The 17,655-nt window shown below is 38.8% G+C and overlaps 1 protein-coding gene across 1 annotated transcript; it reads right to left on the reverse strand.

Annotated features, from left to right (window-relative positions):
• Positions 1-2,760: 2,760 nt before the first annotated feature.
• On the reverse strand, positions 2,761-17,354 carry ncstn (nicastrin). The gene is made up of 17 exons (XM_042498493.2): positions 17,204-17,354; positions 15,300-15,401; positions 14,680-14,803; positions 14,147-14,268; positions 12,415-12,560; positions 11,270-11,414; positions 10,336-10,448; positions 9,535-9,687; positions 9,323-9,427; positions 8,194-8,271; positions 7,185-7,354; positions 6,975-7,077; positions 6,377-6,475; positions 5,219-5,306; positions 4,868-5,031; positions 4,244-4,456; positions 2,761-4,113 (listed from the first exon to the last, which is right to left on the reverse strand). Exons 1-17 carry the CDS (start codon positions 17,259-17,261, stop codon positions 3,991-3,993), a joined length of 2,106 nt encoding a protein of 701 aa, XP_042354427.2. The 5' UTR covers positions 17,262-17,354; the 3' UTR covers positions 2,761-3,990.
• Positions 17,355-17,655: the final 301 nt, after the last annotated feature.

The raw sequence follows: 17,655 nt of genomic DNA on the forward strand, positions 1-17,655 counted from the left end.
GAATTTTGGACAAATTTTAAATGACATGTAGAATATAGTGATGTTAAGGAAATATCACTGTTTTAAACCCAGATCTATTTTTTTTCTGACAGATGTATTCATCCTAAAAAAATGTGTTCAAGAATCATTCTAAACTTATAAATCCAATGAAAATTTCTGTTTTTACAGTTTATTGAGATAATAAATGGTTATTCTGGCGTTTTTTTTTTGTTTGTTTTTTTTGACGGTAAAATAAATAGTAATTTTAAGTTATATGTCCCTACCCTAAGGCAAAATATTTTTAAAAATCTGAAGTCCCTCCCCAAGGCTTAAAAAAAATATTTGACAGGCCTCCTGTTTTTGCCTCCCTCTTCTCTCTTCATAAATATCAATCAGAGCCTATCCAAAGATGATACAAGTTAAAAAGTAGATTTATTAGTCATTTTTCAACAAAGTTTAAGAAATTAAATCACAATTTGTCCGTCATCCTGCTACATTTTTGGGTTAAAGGATGAGTTGATTAAAAATCAGCAGCTGCTACGAAAAATTCCATCTAAAACACTGACTCTTTTTTCTTGTAATAAACTTTGGCAAAGAATATCAAAAGCTGGATAATTCACATCTGGCCTCACTTTTAATGGAAAATCTATGCAAAAAAAGCTTCATGCTTTTCTTTTTTGATGGGATTTGATGGTTTATTCCATGATGAGGCGTCAGATTCTGAAAAGGAAGACTGAACCCATGACATTATCTTAATATACTGATTAGTCACTGCGTGACCTTGAATTCATGAAGAAAGCTCTTTCTAACAAGCCCTCATGCAAAAAGGGCAAACATATTGATTTATTGATTAATTGGGAACCAAATTTAATAGCAAAACTATATCAAAGCATTTGTTTACGAACTCGCATACAAATAGTGCGGTGTAATCCAAGTCTCACTTCACTTGAAAACCTGAATATTGTAGTCTTGCTTTGAAGAGAACAAAGGTAAGTTTCACTTTCTGTTCAGTTTTAAATTTTCATGTTTCAGCAAAAATGTATGTGTTTGAGAAGCACAGAGCAGACGACTGGATAAATGAGACTTTGATAATTCTGCATTAGCAGTGTGAGAGTTGGCAAACAGATGTGTTGATATAGTTTTACGGTTGTTAAACACAGTCCCCTATCGATCAGTAAAGCAATATATTTGCTGTTTTCTGTGGAAGGGATTGAAAAAACATTTACAAATTCAAGGTAACATACATGACTAACTGAGATACAAATGGTCATTTTGTGAGTGAAATATTCCTTTAAGAGGTAGACATTGTCAACACTCTTTTGTTAAATTATATGTACCTTTGAACAATGTTGTAAAGGTAAAGGTAAAGGAGTTTAAAAGTCTTTTTTTCAGCTGGGTAACTCTTACTAATGTGTTCATTTAATGACTTTCAGAGTGCCTTTAAGTTTCATTAAGATATTTGGAAGACTTTTAATGTTTTTGTTGGTATGGCCATGTTTTAATATCACGTAATGACCATTTTACTACTGAAAAAAATATTAACAACAATAACCGTACATCTAAATTACAAAATAAGCATTTTCATAATAAATACAGTGATTTTATTTGTCACTTTGTTACCCCATGTTTAGTGCTACTTCTGTCTTCTCGCTATGTAAGACACTATTTGACACCAAATAAAATTTAGGGTTCACATGATAAATCTGAGCAGATACAAGATAACTGACAGGATAACAAAAACATACTGTAGTTTTTTGTGTAAAATTTAAAAAAAAAAAAAAAAAAGATAATTTTACCCCTCTGAGCCTCTGAGACAAGAAAACACCTCTGATGAGCTGCTCCTCTCAACTTATTGACATACAACGTCTAAGGAGTCAAAAGGTCAAAAGGCCGAGAATCACTGGTGTCAAGTATCCATAGTGAGACAATTGAGCTTTCTCTGCATGCTTTGGGTGCGAAACTGAAGTGACAATAACACATGAAGTGTTTCTATGACTCCAAAAAGCACACAAATCCCAGTATTTTGTCCTCACAGCTGACACATTCACAGACACAAGCAATCAGTGCATCACCAAAGGCCAGTTTGCTTAATGTGACAACAGCAGCGCACGTAGATGCAGCAGCCAGTAGATCCTCAAATCCTGGCTACTTTTTACCTATGTTTGTCAATTTTTTGATACCATGGCCCCTTCTGCTGAAGCACGACTTTTCTATGACAGAGAAGCACTTATCAACACCAGGAGAAGTTGTATGTGGTTTGGACTGAATGCAGCAGACCACGAGAGGATCCCCACAGGTGCAGAGAGTCAGACCAGAGGGGAAAAATGAAACCGAAAGCGCTGGACAAAGAGAGGGAGGAGAGCCGGCATCAGGGTGAGGCTGACCCGACTTGGACTGGGAGCTGTTCCTCTGCCAAGGCCTTCTTCTGGCTAATGTCCGCTCACAGGAGAATAAAGTGGATGAGATGCGACTGAGGCTCACTAAGCAATGGGAAATCAGAGCCTGCTCTGCGCACATCTTTACAGAGACATGGTTAACTCCTAACAACCCAGATCAAGTTATTGTATGAGATGGGCAGATCTTGTTGGGAGCCATAAGGACACAAGACTCTGATGCAAATTAAAAAAATGCATTGCAGGAATTGAATGATGCCACCAACAGCAACATCACCTCGTCACCAGATGAAATTTTCACAGCAGCTGGTGATTTTAATCAACTTCAAAGATGTGGGCCAGGCCAGAACATCAATTATATTCAACAGTCTGGTGACAATGAAAGAAAAACTGGAAAAGAAGCAATGTTTATTTCTTCATCAAGGCATCACAATTGGTCATTGATTCCAGCCATTACGTTACAACAAAATAAAACCTTCTCACGTGTTGTCACAATTTTTCAGAGGTTATCATTAAAGGAAACCTTGTGAAAAAGGTACGAACCAAAAAGAGTGCACAGCCAGAGTACCAGCGCATTTTTTAGTGTCAAAACAAAAGATTTTCTGACTACATTTTTTTAAACAATTTTTGGCAGCTGATCGATATGAAATAAAGAGCTGTCAGCAATGCCAGACTCCTTGGGAAATTCTTCTTCTCCACACAGATATCACAATATGTGAAATTGCAGTGGGTCTACAACTACATGCATGTGTAGTTATATGTGTACTGGGACTGAAAAATATAAATATTTAGGATTGTTGTCAACATCCCAGGGCCTAAAACTTATCAAAATACTTAACTGCACATTTCCAGATTTTGCAAAAAGCTTAAATTTAACTACTTGTTCATTGACTCAAAAAGTGGTTTCTTCTTATTAGAACTGATTGATAAGTTAACTAGAATAATGACAGAGAAGACAGCTACAGTATTGCACATACCATCGCAATCCTCATACAAAGTCCACACACACACACACACACACACACACACACACACACACACACACACACACACACACACACACACACACACACACACACACACACACACACACACACACACACACACACACCTGTCCGTACACACTGAATCCCACAGTCAATTGCTCACAGACTCTGTCACATTTTACATATTCACAATCACACTCACACACTCAAAATAATGCTCCATGTTTAGTGCCTATCCCACGACACAGTAAACAAAACATTCTTTAACAATAAAAAGGGAAAACAAAAAAACCTAAAACAAACAAAATATAAACATCTTTTCCAGTGACAGGGCCTGCTAGTGCCTGAGCAGTGTCTTCTGACCCTGATGAGTCCAGATCCATCCAGGCCAATCCAGTCCGGTCCAGTCCTCATGTCACGCCTCACCTGAGGGAGTCCATAAACATGGAGTCATCGTCGTCGTTGTCTAAAAATACCCCCCCCTCCCCAGTGTCTGTGTCTAAACCTGTCTGTGTACCTACTTGTGTTGTGTTTTAAAGAAAAGACCCTGTCCATGTCTGCTTGGGATAGAAAGTAGTAGTAGTAGTAGTTGTAGTAGTAGTGGTCGTGGGCTGGTGTTGCTGTAGTCTGGATCAGTAGGTGGCATTGGCGGGCTCCCGCCCTGAGCTGAAGAGTATGTCGGCCTTTGAACTCATGATGTACGTCAGCAGCAGGGATGTTAGCAGCACGCCGACACCCACGCCCAGCGTCAACATCTAAAGGAGTCAAAAGAACACTAAGACTTTAGAAAATTTGTACAAATGTTCATTTTGGAGGTTAAGTATTCCTTTAATATCTGCATCAGACGTGCTGTCTTTGACTCTGAGGAGTGACGGGAAAGTTTACCTCCAGTTCGTGACTCGCCACCAGGAATATGCGTCCTTTGATGGACTTCCACCGGGACTCTGTCCATGTTGAATAATCTTTGGAGGTGAACTCCCGCAGGTCGAAGGCTGGGGACAGCGCTTTGGTGAGACGAACCGTGGAGCGTACGCAGTAACCCTCCCTCTTTGTGCTGTTGGGAGGCGCCGCGCCTTGAACCCACATGTACGAGTACATCTGAGGGAGGAAGCAGAGAGTAATGGTGGTGGGGAATAAAAACTATTTCTTTTAAAAACGTGTAAAAGGCAAATGCAGATGCTGCAGTCAAAATAAAATTCCTAATGTACTTTTATTCCATATTTATCCACTATATTTATATCTTCTATAAAACCTTTTTAAAATTTAAAATTTCTTGTGCGAAAACTTTAAGTGAATGAATTCAGTCAATCTAAAGAATGATGATCTATTTAACTGTTGTTTAAATGATTTTTCAAGCAAAAATACCGAATATCTACTGGTCTCAGTGTCTCACATCTGGTGACCTGCTGCTTCTCTCTGCTCAGAGTTACAGTAAATTGAATGTTTTTTTGATTTTGCCAAAAAAACAAACAATCTTGAAGGCTGAAGGAAGACTGCTAAAGGCCTTACGTGTTTGCTCTCCTTGTCGTTCTCATCCATTCTCTGGTTCTGGCAGTTTTCCTTGCTGATGTTGACGGTGATGCCGGTCAGGTTGGCCAGCAGGTGCTGGACCAGAAGGGTCGGTACGCTGGATTGCTGAGTCACACCAACGTAGAAGTTTGTGGGCTTGTCAGCTGATAGACAGACGACAAATGAACTTCAGTCTTGTGTGTGGAAATAATGTAGTTACCACAAATTCACCTCTGAACATAATGAGGATTCAACGTGGCTGACTTTGAATTTAAAGTGATTTTCTGCCACCTCTGCGTGAGTCCAGTATAAATAACAGACAAAAAAGGATCAGCTTTGATTCCAACTTACTCAGATGGCTGTTGAGGTCAGAGGGGACGAGTTGTTGGAACCAGGAGTTATTTGACCTAACAAGGAAACTGTACAGCATCCGAGTCACCTGACGGAGAGAAAACAGTTAGGCCGACAAGGAAAATCGTCAATATTTAGAATTTGGAATACAACAAACTGCAACACAAAATTTTGTTTGAATGACTTTAGCATATGCTTAATCAAAACTGAAATGTTATACATCATATACAGAAAGTTCCCTGTATTTTTTTTATATGGTCAAGTGAAAATTTAAATAAAAAAATAAATAAAAATAGCTCTCTGAGGTTTTACAAACAAAAAGTTCCTCCCATGCTGACACTTTCTTTGCACTTTTTAATTAACTAATTTCATCAGCGATCATTAAAATAAATTCCGATACAGATTATCAGCAAAAAGCCAGATATTGGCCCACAATAATCGGCCAGGCCGATAATCTGTCGACCCCTGGTAAATATCATTTGTTCTTTTGACATCAGACGCTGTTGTTAATGTGCTTCCTTCTTCGACAAATACAAATGAACGCCGTCTGCTGGTACAGAGAGTTATTCCTCTCACGCAGGTGCAGGATGTATGTGGCCATTGGCTGTAGTCTTTGCGATGTATTAAAGGGCAACTTTTTGGTTGAGATGCAGGCAACGTGAGGGCGAATACAAGGTCGGACTTTGTCGCCTCTACTTATTCGATGTCGGTTTGGTGTGTCTGGGACGCAGTATGCAGGTGAGAGTTAAAACAGGGTCTTTGCTAGTTAAAACTCCTAAATACAACATATTTCTCTGACAATTTTTAGGACTAGGACTTTTGATATCGTGCATCAGAAGATAATCAGCATTATTGTCTGCGGCTCGACCCATAAGGGAATGAAAAAAAGCAATAACATAACTCTAAAACTTAAATTCAGATATAAAACAATACTTTTACACTATTCAAGACCTTGACGGTAGAAAAAGTAACAACAGACGTTTTAAGGCTTCTCAGATATGCAAACATTCATGCACAGCAGCTGAGTCGAGCAGATAAGAGAGGGGCGAAGTGCAGAAATATTCTTCGGGTGGGAAAGGGCCAGATATATATACTGTAGGAATAGAGACCTCATAGATAAGATAGCTGGATTGCTTGAAACATGAAGTGAAATCTTACTATTTGAGGGTCTGCGTTGATGCTGCTCAGCTGGGTTTGAGCTCCTCCTGCCTGCACGTACAGAGCGCGGGCCACTGTGGTGGCCACCTCAGTCAGAGCCTGAAAGACGAATAAAGACAAATGCAAAAATCTTTATTAGTTGTTTCCCAACAACATCTGTGTGAAACTCTCAACAGTAAATTAAACAGTGGCAGAGTGAAGACAGCTTAAATACTGCCTCACAGGTTTTGACTTGTTCATTTAGAATCGACTGAAGTCAGCAAACCGTGAGAAAGTGTTCAGAAGATGACACAACTACTGGCTGCTGACGACTCCCAAACACAGAAAACAACTATTTAAAGCAGGTGTCAGAGATCAAATGAATATTAGGATTATTATAATGTAGAAAGGCTCTGCAACAACATGTTTCATCCATCTTATCAGATATCGAAGGCTTCTGGTTGATATCAGAGCAAAAAAAAAGAAACCTTTTGATCATCCCTTTACTCGATATTATATTTGTCTCGTAAGAGTAAGTGCAGCTTAGCTGTGGACTGGCTTTGCAGAGCTGCTTTAAGAGCACATAGACACAGTCAGTATTGGTGATTAAAAGCGATACCTTTGCAGTGTCAGTGAGATGATCTAGCTGCTCCTCCGGAGACAGATTTGGTGGGTACGATATGTTCAGGTATTCTGCATTATCGTACATACTCTCATAGAACCTGCACACACAACAGGAAAATAATTTACACAACTTGTCAACTCCTGGAGGCGGCACGGATAACATGACTGTAATTAAATGTTATTGTACGTAATGATGGTGACTCACCTGTTGGTGAAAGCAGACTGATGATCCTCGATTACAATACCGGGGAATGGGCGAACTCGCAGGAAACGTTGGAAAGACGAGGGCGGGAGCGGCTGAGAGAAACTGGGCTCGCTCACTGCGACGCTTAAATTTGTGGCAGCCAACTGCAAGTTTTCAATGAGCTTCCTCACCTGAAACAGAATATTGAAGGAAAAAAATAAATGTTACACATATAATAATACAAACAGTGTGGGCTCATTTATTTTCTATCACAGTTCTGCTTTTATATCAGAGTCTGCTTTTGAATGTTTATCCAAAAGTGAAATTCATGGTGCGTTTTACAGTTAATCATCAAGTTAGAAATCTTTGAATTCTGCCTTCCACAATCTGAAAATACCTTCTTTTTGTTCAGATTTTACATTCATAGTATTTTACATAATAATAATAATAATAATAATATAAAATAAAATAATAAAAATCTTATTTAAATGGCCAAATTGCTTTAAAACAAGATTGGATACAATAAAACAATGATATTTTAATATAAAAAAATGAATTAAAATAAAATCCAAACAGACTTAAAAGTTTAACAATGTTTTAAGAAATTTAAAAAGCAGTGATAAATTATTATCTATATTATTAAAATTTCACTTTTATTTGAATTTCATCTAAATTAATTTCAGCTTCATTAGCCTCTAATTATGTTCACCAACTGTATTACTTAAATTATGATTCAAGAATAAGCCCTCTAGCTTTATTTTCATTTTTTCTACTGTTTATTCTTACAACGTGTATAGTATTCTAGTTGTAGCTGACCTCTCTCTCATCTCTTTCCCTGTGTGGGATCAATAAAGTTTATCTGATGAATCATTCAAAGTTTAAGCACTACACCTCTTTAAAAGGTACATTTAGATACATTATGCTGCCAGTTTTAATTTTCTCCCACCAGGACCATTGCTCGTGTCTCGTGGTGATGGAGTGGTGATGTATGAGAAAAGAGGAAGCTCTTCAAATATACACGGATACAAACCTCTTCATTGACACTGCTGTTCTTCCTCGATACAGGATCAGAGTGAAGCCACAACCTGGAGTCAGCGCGAAGTCCCACCTGTGGTGAACATTATTATATTATCACTGATATACTACACACACATATGCAGAGAGGGCAGGGTCAGTTAGATTCCTCAAACTAAAAAACATAATCTACATGCTTTGGATTTGAATACAATAATAGAATTATTTTTGCAGTACAGGAGAATCGTCTTGCTGATCTTATTTGTCCGGTTCTTATATTTTAATGCACATTCCTGGAAGTGTCTTGGCTGTGCATTTCCTCTCCCATTGTTGGGTGGCAGGTGCACTGCATGTGCACAAACTGTGGCACTTTTATAAAAAAATTTTTTGGAAATGCAAGCCTCATGAAATGAAGTAATCCCTTCAAATGATCCATATTCAAAAACAGCAATACATTAAGAATACCACCAAATTAAAATGTAATGAAATACAGTTACACTTATTTTGCATTTTAAATATGTTACACCGTTACGTGTATTCCGTTACTCCAAAGCTCTGCACATACACATTAACATAATGCACATCTTATAACACTAAGCCCCAAATATTTCTTCACTGATTTTGTTTACAGTGTAAAGGATATATGGTGCAGCTATTATTTTTATCATCGACATGTCTGACATAATATACATTTTATTTAAAATGTGGTAATAATGTAAAACATGATTTTTTGTAGTTAATTAAATAGTCATGTTTGACAAGCATCCCTTTAACTGTTTAAAGTAGGGTTGCACATCAGACCTCAATACTTTCTTAAGTCAACCAAATTGTATTAAAAACGGTCAAGTACATAATGTTGACTGATTAGATTAGTAGTCTTATTTGTTTATTTTTTGTTAAGATGTATCCTAATTTGAATCACACTTTTTTCAATTATAGACATTGTTTTGCTACCTGCAAACTGGTATCCCAAACTCGGGTAAAGCATTGCTGTGTTAGTACTGAAAAAATTACAAGCAGCACCTTGCTTTGCATTTCATTCTTTTCTTAAATGTCTCTTTGAGAATTACCTTAAAATCTGGCTGTCTGTGCAGGTTGGTGCATATAGAACACAGTGGGTTACTGCAAAAGTCTACAATACACACCTGTCCTATCTCCAGCACTGAGTGAACATTGTCCAGGTCCACCGCAAAGTTGTTGTTCTCCATATCATACACCATCCTCGAACTGCCAATGTAGTCAAAGGTTTCCTAAAGACAAACGTGTGTGAAAACACGAGCACAGTTGATAGTACGCCATTAAAATTTAGTATGTTCTTCAAGCACAACGAGCAAACAGTGACGAGGTAATGACTGACCCCTTGAAAGAAGGTATAGAAGATGGTGCGGTTGGGTGGGGCCTCCTGGGTGGCATTTCGCAGAGCGTGAGCAGCTGCCAGCAGAGTGACAAACCCAGAGACTCCACTCTCCACTCCTGGAGCAACTTCAAAGAAAAAGGACCTGCTGTCCAACTGTAGAGGAGGAGGAGAGGACATCCATCAAACAGACACCAGATCTAGATAAGCAGTTCAACTTCAATGATCTATTTATAATCACAGCATAAATCAAAACGTGACATCAAACTATGAGGAAAAGCGGCCTGTATTTATGTTTACCGGCAGCGTAATGCATTCTTTTTTAGTATCTTAGTTAAAATGCCAGAAAACAGTGAAAAAAATTAAAAGTTTATCTTTCTTATCTTGTTATGTCTGACCAACAGCCTAAAAAAACGAATACATCTAATTTACAATGAGGTAAAAAAGCAGATTTTTGCTTTTCCATCTTATCGTCACTTCATTCAGGCCTTTTTGTTCTCTTGTTCTCAACTACATAAAGCAGGAAAAATATTTACGCAAGAAGCAAAGCACAGAAACAATGCCAGTAAGAAGAACTGTAACAGTTACATCACATGGCATACATCACACCGCTGGGTCATATGAGCTTGGACTCGGCTTTTATACTGGAAGGCTTTCAAAGTGAGTGAGATCACTGCAGACACTGGCTGAAGAAATGTCAGCGGTGTTCGTGAACTCTCGTGCTAATAACTGACAAATGCACTATGGTGAAACAATGGTATGGTCCAAAAGTTAAGAGGAAGAAAGTCTTTTCCCATAACTCACCCTGGCTGCTGCTATGACCACACTCTCCCACATCTTGTGGCCCTTGGCTGTTGTGTTGATGGGCCTGGTGGAGCCCCAAACATTATAGTCCCCCAGTGGATCACAAACCATCTCTGAAGGGAGACAGAACAAGACCCAATGTGGATTCAGGTTAGAAACGGTCAAAAAAAAAAAAAACCTTTCAATCACTGACTCTTATTTTTTTTATTCCTGCCAAAATTTTATTTTGATTTAAGTAAGTTTAATTAAATTTTTCTGGCACACGACATAAATTCTCCACACAGGACTCACCAACTACAACAAACAAACCAAACAACCACGCAAAATCACAACATACACACAAAAATTACAAAAACAATCACAAATTAGCTCTAAAATTATACAAAAATATAATAACAATTTATCCTATACATTTTTTAAAGCGTTAACTGAAGGGGCCAGCACTATGTCCTCTGGAAGCTCATTTCATGCTTTTACTGCATTAAGTGTGAAGAGGTTTTTTTTCTGTTTTTAAGAGACAAGCCTTAGTGGAAGTCATTTTTAAATCATACCTACTAATGTGCATTTTTTTTAACCTCTCCTCATATGACATCTGTTTCAGACCTGGAATTAATGTAGTACCTTTTCTCTGAACTTTCTCGATTTTTTTAAATATATTTTAATTTAGAAGGACACCGGACCGATCTGCAAACTCAAGATGTGATCTCACCGAGGATTTGTAAAATGGTGAAAATATTTATTTGCGCAAATTTTGAAAAGTTCTTCTTCTGTGTGTGAAATTCAAGTGAAACGTGAATCACTACACCTAAATCCTTTTCCTCCTCCAATCGCTGAACCACCAGATCTCCTACTGTAGAATTAACGGCAAACAAATAACATCTGAGGAGCCAGTAAACCTGGTGTGTGCTGATATGTATTCGTGTGGCGTACATACCTGGGCTGATGCTAAAGTTGATGTCGTTTCTCCTCATGCAGGTGGCTGTATCGGTGACGGCGGACATGTGAGAGTACAGCTGCATGGCACACAGCGGGTACTGAGGATTGCTGCCGTTCACAGCGCGGTTGTGGTCCATGTAACACTAAGAATGAAGAAAAAACATTTGTGTGTGTGTGGGTGTTTTTTATAAAAAAAAAAAAAAAAAAAAAACAGACACCGAAACCACAAAAACAATATAGTCTTTTATCAAAATTAGATAGTTTGTAACCAGGACAAGTTAAAACATATATAATTGGGCCTGGTACTCTTGCTGTGGGGAACACTGGCAGGTTTGGGCACAGAAACTATCTAACTACCACGTCTGGGACTTAATTCATCACTCTGACATGTGGAGATCAAACCTGAAACTGTTGACAGAACAGTTTCCCTCGTCTATTCTGCCATCTTCTCTGAAACGCGAAGCAACTGCGACATTTTAAACCCATAGAAATAACTGTGAAAAACACTAAACACTAAATTCAGCTAGTGGACAAAGTCTTAAAAAAGTTTCAGAAACTAAACTAACTAAAAGTGACCTTCGCAGAGCAAAACAAAGAGTTAACAGGCAAGTTAAAGTCTGAACTCCACCATTATCAGTGAGCTGAAACTGAAAGCTGAGATAAACACAGAAAGTCGCACACTGAGCTCTGCGGCTCAGCAATGTTCGCTCCACTCTGCATGCACACTTGCACTGCATCAGAGGCAGACATTCAAAACCTATGTAATATGATCTGTCTGTTTTTGTTACATACACTTATGGAAAAGCAGCGACTGATTTGTGGGTTCTGACAAATCGTCCCACCATAATGGGCCACAACATGTTGGCTTTAGAGAGAAAATAATCTGACGTGCCATTTATTACGGCTTAATTTGCATTATGCCTCATCTCAATATCAACAACCACAGCCGGGACAAGTTCAGATCAGATTTGATTTTAACTGCACTGTTTGCAGAGGACTTCTGTTCTTAAACACCAGAGACAAATGGAGAGCAATTAGACAGCCATTTTATGACAACTGTACAACAAAGTGATTGAACAAAAGGGCGCTAACAGAGAAGAGAAAAATAAATCAGCTTCGTTGCAAATTTCCGTGTCATGTTACCTGCCGTATGACCTGGGTGTCGTTGTCGTCTTTCAGAGAGAAGATGGGGAAGTCGTACTCCTCATAGGACAGACCGTTTCCCAAAGGGTTCCACACAGTCACGTTACAGTGTGCCATGGTTGGATCGTAGCTGTCTGTATACACGCCTGAAGGGAAAACACAGTGAGGTCAGAGGGAGTAGTGCTACAGCAGGCACTCATGAAGTGTGTATTGCATGTATAGATTCCTGTAAAGTGCTGTAAATAAAATGGGAGCTAAAGACATCTATTAGCTCCCTGATTTCATCAAGTGAGCTGCATGAACAATGTCATTAGTTATTGACCTGACCGACATGCAACCACTGTACTTTTTTATATTTTATTCTTTGGCACTGAAATGTTATTTTTTTCATCTGTTGATTGGTGCAAATGCAGCTTACAAAGCTGTGGTTCTGGAAGTAAAAGTGTCATTCACTTTCTCAATGAACAACGTAGTTGGAACATTTTCAACGACTATGATGGACATGACACTGAACCGTCAGCACAGCTGCATCAGAAAACATCTGATCAATAGTGGTTATAAGCCAGTGTACATATAACTCCAGAGCAGAAGGTAACTGTGAGTCCTGAAGAGCGTTTCAGCATGAAGTGTCCAATCAACAGGCTTAAAATTCTGTTCAGGCACGGCAAGAAAAACGGCAAAAAGGATAAAAGGGTAGTGTTGTGACAACTGACAACAAAATCTGCAGTTGAAATCGACTCAGTTTGGAATTCTGGGTCAATTTTTGGAATAATTCAGCAAAAATGGTGTTGAATTTTGTTCACATATTAAACAACAAAGCATTCTGAATATGCTGCAGATCTGAGGGACTTCTTCTCCATAGCAATGGAGGCAGAAGCTCATGGGTACCAAACTGACAAACAATTAACTTGAAATAATTAAAACTGACGCTCACGACTTGAAATGATTGAATATTAAAGGTCGAGTGTGTAGGATTTAGGGGTATACTGGCGGACATTGAATATAATATGCTTTTTTAAAAAATTATTATAACCACCTGAAAATAAGAACTGTGTTTTCATTACCTTAGAAAGAGTTGTTTATAGGTTGCATTGCCAACTCTCTACAGTAGCCCAGAATGGACAAACCAGACACTGACAGACTCTGGATAGTTTTTTTTTTTTGGTTTTTTTTTTACGCGAAACTGCTTTATTCAGTGTTTTTGCCAGTTTAAAGCACCAGGTCCATTGGTTTTACAGAGGAGGAGACCTCTGCAGATAATTTGTCTCCCCACAAAAACAATGAACCTTGAAGGAACTCTAATCGGGGAAAGTTTCAGCTGGCTGCAATCTGCAATTCTCCTCGCTAAAATTCCCCTGGATTTTACTCACAGTTCTTTTAAAATATCTAAAGAAAAGTTTAAATGGGATTACAGAATTGAAAAAAAAAACTTCCAGAACCAGGGATTCCTCTCACTTTGCAGCTCTATTTACATCCTTTTTTATTGAACACTGTATAACAAAGAACCTCTAAAACCTTTTGCCCTGTGTGTCTGAGGTTATTCTTGCCCAGTTAAGAAGTAACTCTGGTCACACTACAATGTTGCAGAAACTGTTTATAGCACATAAAAACTGAACTCACTACAGCTTGTAATTTCATGTGCCGTGCCTTCTGAGGATCATAAAACTACAATTCATTTCTGTAACTGGTGTAAATCTGAGTGACAAGTCTCGGCAAGCTGGCCCTCGCCCACCTGTGTTCTCGTTGGGGCAGGTGGTGTGTGGAGAGAAGCCCTCGAGCGGGTTCGTGTTTGGCGCCACGACAGCGACGCCAGCCACCCTGCCGGAGCCGTTCTTCAACTTCATCATGATGGACCTGACGGGCAGACAGACGGCACGGGGCAGTGGAAACGATACGGGTACAAATACAGGTCAGACATGGGTTTGAAATGTGGTTCAGGTTTCTTTCCTCGGGGGTTAGAGAGGAAGAATTCCTCAAATTAAATGTGCTGTGCACCTCTGTTGCTAGCAGCTTGAGACTGATTGGGTGTTACTGCCATGTCCTCATGTTCTAACTTCTTCCCCATCTGCTACTCTAAATAGAAAAAATGTGACATAACTGAAAGAAATGCTAATTACTGAACTACTTACACTTATTTTCACTATTATTGAACCTTTATACACTTTTATTTTCGAAAAGGTAAGACCCTGGCTTAACCCTGGCCCTTACTCTCATGAGGAACTACTGTGGATACTCCTTCTGTGCAGTGAGACATGTTGAGATTACCTGGTAAAGAGCAGTGACTCCAGGATAACCACATAAGGAGGATTGGGTCCAGTACGCAGGACCCAGTCCAAGTTTTCCTCTGACTCGAGCACGTGGAGCACGCCAACATTACCTGACAAATGGGCTGAAATCCGAAAGAAGAAATTAAACATTGGCATCTATAATATGAGGTACAACAGGCGTATTAGATAGCGATGGCCTTAAAGCTAATCTATCACTGAGGGTCCACCAGACCTCTTCTTCTTTACTAGAGCTAGAGCTAGAGCTAGTAACTAGAGCTAGAGCTTTTGCAATATGACAGCAATACATTTCAATCTAACAGATATCATTCAATCAAAATGTCTGGTTTATCTGTCACTTATGTGCTTTTGTCTTATTCTAAAAATTCAGCTCTGATGCTAAAAGCCACAAAATTGATTTGTAGGTTTCAAAACTCAAACCGCCTGAAGCAACCACACAAACACTGAAAATACTGTTTTTAGTAGACTGTGTAGTAAGCATTGCAAAAGTGAAAGTTAGACACTTTAAGGCCACAAGGACCCACGTTCTACAGTTAGGAAGTGAAAACTGCACAAGTATTTTTAGTGCTTAGCATCATTTTAATCTGTTGCTTTACTCACACTGGCAGCCTATTTGATGTGTTGCATTGAGCAGTCGCACACACGGCACAGTGTTATTGAGATGCACATAGATCTTCTTTTCCACTGAATTACAGCTGACACCTGCAAGGGAGAAAGCTCTTTAACAGCAGCACAGGGGGAGCAATAAACAGCAGGCATAGCTTTTACCACAACAGGTAAAAGCCGTCTGTCTTCTTTTTTTCTGTCTTACACAAAACAGAAAACAGAATTTTGACACAAATGAATTGGTTTGAACTGTTTACAGAACCAGCAATGAAAGTCACATCCTTTAACTCTCACTAACAAAAGTACATTCCTTATTTTGGATTTGAGACCAATTTTTTTTAATATAAACACACTTGCATAACGGCAGCTGACGTTTGGTCGTCTCTGAAGAGCACATCACAGGTTCAAAATGCTAGCATTTAAATTAAAAATATTTTTGTTCAGACACTGAACAAAAATTTCAATGCAACACTTTTATTTTTGCTCCCATTTTTCACAGGTTTAAGTTAAAGAGCCAAGACTTTTTAAATGCACTGAATTGATATGAATAGATACGTTTCCCTGAATTTGGCAGTACATCCAACCAGACCGCAGACCACATGTAACAGTACCAGCTCAGGACTTCCACTTCCAGTACCTTCACCTGAGACCAGCAACCCTAACAGCTGATGCATAACTGATTTGCAAAACCAAAGAATTTTGGCAAAAACTGTCAGAAACCATCTCACAAAGGATCATCTGCATGCTCATCATCCTCACTAGGGTCTTCATTTGACTAGCAGTTTGTCATCGTAATCAATGTGTGAGACCAGTTACAAAGTTTTGCATTAAAGTTCGATATATTCCATTTATATTTATATATATTTCATTTTTATTGTCAATGCATATCGGTCTCATTAACTACTAAAAATCAGTATCAGTATCAGGCCTGAACAAACAATATCGATCGACCCCTAATCTTGATGTACCACACCTGTCAGGTAGATTATTTTGGAAAAGCAGAAGTGCTCCCTAACACAAATTTTAACAAAATTAATACCAAAATTTGAGAGAAAAATATCTATTGAGTGCATGAAATAGGTCTTGGATCTTTAACTTCAACCTGTGAAAAAAGGAGCAAAAACAAGTGTTGCAATTCCGTTTTTGTTCAGTTTACTTACTTTGTATACTGTGAGCCGGAGCTCCTTGCTTACAATAACTTCCTCCAACAAGCAAACATTTAGTGTTTTGCAAAACAAGTTGAGATTTCCCGCTTTGTTCACCTGTTGGTTCACAAAGTTACACCACAGCAGAAGCTTTAAACGTACAGTTAAACCCCCATTTTAATCAAAATACAGCACTATTGTGGTGAATCACCTGTGTGCCGAATTTACCGGGACGCCACAGAAAGTGATTTCATTTGTGCTTCACTTACATTGTGTGATCGTGACAATCAAATCAAAGTTAGAAAAAGCAAAAGATTATTGTGTAATTTGGCAAGACATTCTAGCATTTAATCCCCCCCGGGCTCCGGGCGGCCGCGGCGGGGGAATCACGAGCAGTCACGCTGATGCTGGGTTATTCATATGAAGACCAACTCTGTGACTGTCTCAGAGAAAATCCGTAAAAAAAAATACTTATAAAAAGAGGCCTAGACTCATATCTAAATTCTCAGTTGATGGAGATGGCACCCCAGAATTGTGGCAACGCTGAAACCAATTGTAAAGCTCGTATTAAAATACCCGGCAATGGAGATTAAAGCCCAACGGGGCAGCTTGTGCTAACGCTGACTAAGCTAGCAGTCGGCTAGCTCCGAGCACAAAGAAGTACAACCAGCTAACCGTCTGATAAAGAAACACACTCCGCTTATTCACAAACAGGTGGGGGTTCAAATTAGGTGTTGTTAGAATACAACTTACCGATGAAAAGCCAACAAACAAGCAAATTAACGACCCATTTGTTCGACAGCAGATCCATCTTCCTGGTTTGAAAAGCAGAACACACCAGTAGGTGTTGACATGGATAACGTCCGGGTTCCGCTGTTTGGTTCCGCTCCGCCAAAAGGACACGGACTCATTCAAAATGGCAGCTCTGGATCACTGCAATCAGGTTTTCCTTATTTTTTAAAAATAATCATTAAAAAAAACTTACATTCGTGAAAACAAAAAATGAAAACGAATTTATCTTTTTTTCCAACACTTTACTGCCATGTTGTGATTAGAAGGAACAAACATGCCAAGTGAGGAGTGATTCAACTCTTTACTTCCATTATGACTCAGCCTCCTAGTGCACTTTGGATATTGTTGAAATAATTTTATACCAAGCCTTAGAAATACAATAAAACCACTACACCTCTGTAACATTAGCCACA

The sequence above is a fragment of the Plectropomus leopardus genome, chromosome 12 (assembly GCF_026936395.1).
Source record: "Plectropomus leopardus strain MGB_pleo_1.0 chromosome 12, ASM2693639v1, whole genome shotgun sequence".
In the NCBI taxonomy this organism is placed as follows: domain Eukaryota; kingdom Metazoa; phylum Chordata; class Actinopteri; order Perciformes; family Serranidae; genus Plectropomus; species Plectropomus leopardus.